Source organism: Morus notabilis, unplaced genomic scaffold (genome assembly GCF_000414095.1).
Source record: "Morus notabilis unplaced genomic scaffold, ASM41409v2 Scaffold1026, whole genome shotgun sequence".
NCBI lineage: Eukaryota > Viridiplantae > Streptophyta > Magnoliopsida > Rosales > Moraceae > Morus > Morus notabilis.
Genome location: NW_010359148.1, coordinates 58,768 through 66,825, shown reverse-complemented (window position 1 = coordinate 66,825; position 8,058 = coordinate 58,768). Strand labels below are relative to the sequence as shown.

The 8,058-nt window shown below is 39.8% G+C and overlaps 2 protein-coding genes across 2 annotated transcripts; one reads left to right on the top strand and one right to left on the bottom strand.

Moving 5' to 3' along the window:
• Positions 1-237: 237 nt before the first annotated feature.
• LOC21410755 (replication protein A 70 kDa DNA-binding subunit A) lies at positions 238-4,427 on the top strand. Its single transcript, XM_024162775.1, has 2 exons — positions 238-665; positions 1,520-4,427. The coding sequence occupies exons 1-2, from the start codon at positions 388-390 to the stop codon at positions 3,978-3,980; spliced, it is 2,739 nt and encodes a 912-aa protein (XP_024018543.1). The 5' UTR covers positions 238-387; the 3' UTR covers positions 3,981-4,427.
• A 545-nt stretch (positions 4,428-4,972) lies between these two features.
• LOC21389781 lies at positions 4,973-7,630 on the bottom strand. The gene is made up of 4 exons (XM_010093730.2): positions 7,499-7,630; positions 6,729-6,904; positions 6,327-6,614; positions 4,973-5,984 (listed from the first exon to the last, which is right to left on the bottom strand). The coding sequence occupies exons 2-4, from the start codon at positions 6,876-6,878 to the stop codon at positions 5,265-5,267; spliced, it is 1,158 nt and encodes a 385-aa protein (XP_010092032.1). The 5' UTR covers positions 6,879-6,904; positions 7,499-7,630; the 3' UTR covers positions 4,973-5,264.
• Positions 7,631-8,058: the final 428 nt, after the last annotated feature.

The following is an 8,058-nucleotide window of genomic DNA, read 5'->3' as shown; positions in this document are numbered from 1 at the left end:
TATATTAAAATTTTTAACTGTAATAAAGATAGTTGAATGAGATTTTTAAAAATAATTTTGCTGACGTCACTGAATCATTGCACGTGCGGGGTATAAATAACGAGTGGCGTACTTGGCAAGCGGGGTTTTTTCTTTTGTTTTTTTTTTGTTTTTTTTTTTTTTGGTAATGCGTACTTGGCAAGTTGTAAGTCATAAACCACTGCCACGAAAACTGGGACACATCCGCCATCTCAAACATTTTCTCATTTTTCGTTTTCCCTCTCAAATACAGTTCTCCACCTTTCCCTTCTCCACTGGCCCATTTTTCCATTTCCCAATATTCCCTATTCTTCTTCCTTTCTAGGGTTTCCATTTTCCAATCTTCTCTCTCTCTCTCTCTCTCTAAAAATGGCGGCGGCGGCGTTGCTTACGGAAGGTGCGATGGCGAAGATGTGCAGCGACGAGTTCGCGAAGGAAGAGGGGTGGAAGCCGGTGGTGCAGGTGACAGACGTGAAGAAGATCCAAGCCGACAAGGAGAGGTACAGAGTTATCATCTCCGACGGCCGACACCAACTGCAAGGCATGATCAACCTTAGTCTCAACAATCTCATCAGGGAGGGCAAGCTCCAGTCCGGCTCCATCATCCGATTGACTGATTTCGTCTGCTCTCCTGTCCAAACCCGGCAGTACGCTTCTCCTTTTCTCTTCTTCTCTTTCTTTGCATCCGATTCATTGTATTGCGTTTTTTTTTTTTCAATTGTTATACTCGTTTTAGGTTTTTCAATTTTGGGAGTTTTAGGGTTTTTTCTTTTTTTGTTAAATTAAGAAGAATGTCCGTCTCTTCTTTAAGAATCAATAATTTACTTGATTGAACGTTGAATTCGTGATGTCGGAAAATCAATCAATAGTAATAAAAAATGAATCAATAATTTACTTGATTGAACGTTGAATTCGTGATGTCGGAAAATCAATCAATAGTTATAAAAAATCAATCAATAATTTACTTGATTGAACGTTGAATTCGTGATGTCGGAAAATCAATCAATAGTTATCAAAAATCAATCAACGATTTAGAAAAGTCCTTTTTTTTTTTTGGAAAAATGGACATTTATTTTTTTATTTAGCTGAATTAAGGTCATTAAAAAAGGCAGTCTCTCTCTCTCTCTCTCTGGTTTTGTGGGAAAAAAAAACTCATAGTAAGATAAATCTCAGGAAGTGGATAAAGGGGATTTGCAATAACACAGAAATTAAACTCATAGGGTATTTGTTGCTGGTTAAAGGAAGTGATTATAACATTTTTGAGATGAGTTACCATGCTCTTTAAAATTTCATCTTTTTGATGGTGGCAGCTCGTGTCCACTTCCTTAATTCCGCTTATTTTTGTTTGGTATGTATTGCATTACAATAACATAATTCCACTTATTTTTGTTCTGTATGTATTGCATTTCAGTTATTGTAATTTGTAATTATTGAGCTACTATGACATGTTAATTTTGTTTTCTTTTTCGCAAGATATGCTGATTACATTTACTGTTAACAGGGTGGTTGTTATAGTTAACCTAGAGTTGATACGTGAAACATGTGAGATAATTGGTCAGCCTGTAACTGCACCAAAGGCAGGGACTTCACCGTTCTCTGGATCTGTAAATGGAAATTCCCAACCTGTGGGTGGCAGTACACCTTCTGCGGATGCAGCTAATGAAGCTGCAGTTGGGATGTCTGGAATACACCCTGGAGTGAATAGACCACATGGTAGTACTTATTCCAGTAATTTAAGCTATGGATCAGCAAATACAACTTCCACGTTTCCCAAGTCAGTTAGCGGGTCATACAACTACACAGGAACTGCAAATCCAGCTCCAGTTAGTGGGTCATATGGAAATCAGAACTTAGGTTTCCGCAACTCTAGACCCGAGGTTTCAAGGCCACCTCCAAATTCTTATGGCCGCACACCTCAGCCAGCATATCAACAGCCACCTCCAATGTATGGTAACAGAGGACCAGTAGTGAAAACTGAAGCTTCTGCAAGGATAATACCAATTGCTGCACTCAATCCCTACCAGGGCAGATGGACAATCAAAGCTAGAGTGACAGCAAAGGGGGATCTTAGGCACTACAACAATCCTCGGGGTGAAGGGAAGGTATTCTCTTTTGATCTGCTTGATTCTGAGGGTGGAGAAATACGGGCAACATGCTTTAATGCTGTGGCTGATCAGTTTTACAGCCAGATTGAAGTTGATAAAATTTATATGATATCAAGGGGTAGTTTGAAACCAGCTCGAAAGAATTTTAACCATCTTCGTAATGATCAGGAGATTTTTCTGGAGAGCACATCAGTAATACAGCCATGTTTTGAGGATGATAACTCGATTCCACATCAGCAATTTCATTTCTGTCCCATAACTGATGTTGAGGGCATGGAGAACAACGGTGTTATTGATTTAATTGGCATTGTCTCATATATTAGTCCAGCGGGTTCCATAATGAGAAAAAATGGTACAGAGACACAGAAGAGGACGCTCCAGCTGAGAGACATGTCTGGCTGCAGTGTTGAATTTTCTCTCTGGGGAAGTTTTTGCAATGAAGAAGGGCAAACGCTGCAAAATATGTGTGATTCAGGAGTATTCCCTGTTCTGGCTGTGAAATCTGGTAGAATCAATGATTTCAATGGTAAATCAGTAGGTACAATTTCTTCAAGTCAGCTACTCATAGAGCCAGATTTTCCTGAGGCTCGCAAGCTGAAAGAATGGTTTGCCACAATAGGGAGGAATACACCATCTGTTTCTATTTCCAAGGAAACAGGAAGTGTAGGCAAAGCAGATATCCGAAAGACCATATCCCAAATCAAAGATGAGAAGCTGGGGACTTCTGACAAACCAGATTGGATAACAGTTTGTGCAACAATTACATTCATTAAGGTCGATAATTTCTGCTACACAGCATGCCCAGAAAAGATTGGAGATCGACAATGCAACAAAAAGGTCACAAATAATGGAGATGGGAAATGGCGGTGTGATAGATGTGATAAGTCAGTTGAAGAATGTGAATACCGCTATATACTCCAGTTACAGATACAAGACCATACTGGCTTGACGTGGGTAACTGCATTTCAGGAGGGTGGTGAGGAAATAATGGGCGTCTCTGCTAAAAGCTTGTATTACTTGAAATATGAAGAACATGATGATGAGAAATTTGCTGAAATAATTCGAAAGGTTCTATTTACCAAATTCATATTCAAGTTGAAAGTAAAGGAGGAAACATATAGTGATGAACAACGAGTGAAGTCGACCGTGGTCAAAGCAGACAAGGTGAGTTACTCATCTGAGTCCAGATTTCTTCTGGATTTGATGGAAAAATTGAGAAGAGAAGATTCTGGCTCTGCTTCAAAGGTTGAAAGTACCATTTCCAACCATGGAATTGATACTCCTGGAGTCACCAACATTGCAAATAGACAACAACCTACACCAGTTGATTTCGGTAACACTGCCAATGCTGGCAGAGACTTTGGCGCCCCAGCAAATCGAGTGGGGCAGTACGGAAATCAGTATAGTGGCTCTAGGTTTTCTGCAACTGCCTCTTCTGGCATGCATATGAGCTGCAATAGTTGTGGGGCTACTGGCCATAGCTCTATGAACTGCCCGAGTATAGTGAATAGTCCAGGACAGTCCCACGGAGGAATCTATGACAATAGGGCATTTTCTGGTCCAAATGCTGGTAATGCCTCCGGAGAATGTTTTAAATGCCATCAACCTGGGCATTGGGCAAGAGACTGCCCGAGTACAGTGAATAGTCCAGGACAGTCCCATGGAGGAATCTATGACAATAGGGCATTTTCTGGTCCGAATGCTGGTAATGCCTCCGGAGAGTGTTTTAAATGCCATCAACCTGGGCATTGGGCAAGAGACTGTCCAGGGTCGAGTGATATTCCTCCATCTTACGGAAGCAGTGGTGTTGTCCCCGGGAGATATGGAGGTGCAAGACAACAAGTCGGTGGCTATTGAGGTCAGTTGAAAAGAACATTGTATAAACGGATACATAATTCCCCTACATCAGTGTTAGATATTTAGTTGCTCTTTTGAAGTCAAGGTTGCTGAGTTTCCCTTCTTGGGAAATACGACCTGTTTTCCTCTTGCAATGTAGGTTGGAAACTTTTGATGCAGGTTTTGCCTACGGATTTAGGCTTTTGGGAGTACAGTAGAGTATTGCGACTGGTTTTCTTAACCGTGTAATACGTGGTTTCCGGGTTTTTTTGTATCTAAGTTTGTGGTTAAGTTAAATGCAATCGTTCATGTTCATTTGTTTCTGTTGGAAAAGCCTCGTGCTTTTGAATGGTATTTCCCTAGCCAGGGAATTCGTTTGTTTTTATCGTTTCTACATATGTACACTGAACGGTTCACCGACCTCCATTTCTTATGATTAGGACAGTAACAAAACTCCTGTTTTTGCAATTTATTATTTCTTCATTCATTAAATTTTGAATTGGGAGTGTTAATAGGTTTATATATGTTGCACATGTATATGTAGACAAAGTTGGCTGGACAATCCGACTCTGACTGCAAAGTTGCATATTACCTATGGTGACAAATTGACCAGATGGGGTTCTTAATATGAAATTGGAGGCATTTGTTTGTTAGTTTGATTAGGTTTCGGGAAAAAAAAAACAAAAAACAAAAGGGTAATCAGTCCACTTATTTTTTTGAGATCACTTGGTCTTTAATCTCAATTTCGAACTCTTTGTTTAGTTGCAAATCTGGTCAAATTGATAATGGCCTTCTAATTTCGAACGCAAAGAGTAGGTCATGAGAAAATGATGTACCTTTCATCGAAGAGTAGCACCGCTTACTTCTAGTTTAACAGCAAATGTAGCAGACACGGCTTTCCATTTAGTCAAACAATGAAGAGAAACTTTTATAACAAACTATGCTGAATTTTTCCAAGAAAACAATCACTCCATTTGTCGATACCTATACGAAACCGAGAAACAACCACGATATGAAATGCAAGTACAAACATACAGAACTCCGCATTCGTTGTTCATGTGAGTTTCAAGCAGATGCATTCTTCTATTCCCATGGAAAGGAAACACAAATCAAAGAATGCCAACTTATTTCCCGAAACACAAATGCATTTCAGGCTAAATACATCGTATAGTATAATAAGCGCAATAAGCGCGTAGTTCATTAAGTATTAGCAAATGGCAAATCTTTGAGGTTCAGAACCCCATTTACTATGAATACTTTCCCACTGCATTTTATTTATTATCTCCTTATGGCTAAGGAATGACTTCAAAAACACACATTTGCTGATGAAGTTGGCCCAGAGCCCTTGAGAGGAAGTGGGTTGAGCATCATCCCTTCTGCACCACAATGAGTACCTGTAACACCATCAACCTGGGTTGCACTATAGCCTGCGATGGCACCAACACTCGCTATCTGCGATGTTCCTCGTCCTCTCTCAGCCACCGTCACACCATTGACCTGGCCTGGGATGGCACCAGCAGTTGCAATCTGCATAGTTGACCCTCCCCTCTCAGCCACTTGCTTCAGCCGGAACCGCTCAGCTCTTGAACCAATGACCTGGCCTAGGACGGACGCTGCAATTGTCAACGCCATAGCTGTTTTAGGCATTAAGACGGACTTCCGAAGCATGGCTATGAAGGGAACGGCCGCGTGCACCGCCGTAAACCATGAGAGAGAGAACTTCGTGGTGTGCTCCCTCCACACACCTAAGGGCACGTTAACTGCCATACCCAAGGCTGCAATGACGAGCATTTTTGCAGGTAGTGGCTGAGGGCGTAAGGACTTGACGAAGGCAGTCCGAGCAAGAGCTGCCCTTGCAGCAACAACCGCAGGGGGGCATTTAAGCTTCATACCAGGTGGTGGCTGAATTGCTTTTGCAACAAGTGGGAGAACATGGCTCACAGCTCGGTAAGACTTCGCAATTGGGCAGTTTCCTGATTTTAACCATTCATTTCCAAGCGCCTCATGCTTTGATGAATTTCCTTCCTATAATGATTGAAACGAAAAACCAGTGTAAGAGAAGATTTCTACAACATCAATAATTTACTTCTAGACCTAAGGATATGAGAAGTGTTCTATAACATCATCAATAACTTCTAAACCTAAGGGAGGCAATTCTAGGAGTACGCTAACTACTGGCTCAGTAAGTTATGCAAATAGAGACCATTTACTCAATTATCTGATAACAAATCCAAAGACTGTTTGCAGATGCCACTTATCACATATGATTTGCTTTGCCTCTCCAAACTCACTCCCATTACCCAAAAATGAGAGGTTCACAGAATATATATATATATATATATATGTTGTGTGTATGGTCATACTTACTGGTGAAGAAGAGGAATTCTTCTTGCTAGATGATTCAGACTTCTTCTGTTTCTTCCATTTGTCAGACAATGGACCAAAACTGAAAGGCCCTCCAGGTCCAAACGACGACAAACTAATGGTAGCAGCTTTTGCTGCTAAAGGGTTGAAATATGGTGCGGGCTCAAAATAGGGGTTGTCGCTAGGAACATAAGACGTCCCAGACAGCGGGACAATCCCATCCTTCCCATGAAAAACTTTAAATGCCATATCAAAACTAGGACCATCCTCAAATATTGGACCTTTGGCTCCCTGCATCAGAAAAGAGAGAAATGTAATAAAAATATAATAAAGTTATTTAGTTTGGAAAAAAAAAAATGGTGAAAATGAGCATGTATGACATAGAACTTAGAAGAGATAACTAACAGGTATGACAGGAAGCGGGAGGTGAACTGAGGAAAAGGAAAAGCAGGTGGGTTTGTTGATGTTCCTCAAAAATGGACATCTCTGAATGTCCTTCACATCAAAGGGGCACTCAGATGCGTCTTCTTTTATTCCTTTGAAAAGCTGGTCCATTGTTTCGTCTACTCAAGGAAACTTACCTAAAGAAAACCAAAAATGGGAAACTGAATTACAAACTTCAAGAAGAAAACAAAAACACAAAAAACAAAAAACAAACTATGATTGAAAATATGTTCTGGATGCTAAACATATTAGTATATTATGACTATTCAGGCACACACACACAACCATCCTTGGCATAAAGTTTCAGTGGAATAACTACAACAAATCAATTGCATATTTTGGTGCATATCTTTGGCATTGGAAACATTTTCTTTGTCATTAGGACTACGTTTGACCAACATTAAAGACCAAAAATCTGCGATAAGAAATTCAAAATTGAATTCATCAAAAACACCCGGAAATATGAAAATGCCAACGAAAAATTTCAGACAAATCAGACTCCTATGCAAATTATAGAAAAAAAAATCAACAACAATTCCTCGCAAATATCACGACGGATTGTTGTAAATTGTCCGAAACATTTCAATTATAAACCTATAAAATTCACTTCTTTTACAGTTATCTGAGGTCGAAATCATGCCAATCCAAAGAGAAATTAAATAAAATACAATAAAGCTAGAAGAAAATGAAAGAAGGAAATTGTTGGAGGTGTTTGGAAGGAGAGAAAGTACCCGAGAATCGACCAGAAGATCCCCAACTTGGTAGGGGGAGAGAGAGAGAGAGAGAGAACAGGAAAAGACGTGTGGATGACACGGACACGTACACAACCACCGTATGGAGCCGGCCCAGAAGTCTTGCAATATGCGGAGCAGGTATATATCACGTGGCTTGCCTTTTATTTATTTATTTATTGGGTAAGAATTTGTCTTTTCCCTTGAGAATAACTCCAAACGAGTGTTTCAAATGGTAGAATTTTTTCATCGTTTTTATTAAAAAAAAATGAAAAATGAGTTTTTTAATATATGTACATATATTATTGGCTAGAGTTTTATCACTTTTTAACACTCATATAATTTTAACTAAATTTAACGTTAAAAAAGCTCTTAAAAGGAGGAGTAGGTAACTCATAGCTTCGATGATCAAAGAGAAGGTTCGGGAGATAGCAGGTTTTAGAGAGGATAGAAGAGAGAGAGAAAGAGGGGAATTGTGAAAGTAGAGTGAGAATAAGTGTGAGAGAAAGGAATTGTGAAAGAGGAGTAGAGGGAGAATGAGTGTGATGGGAGAAAAGAAT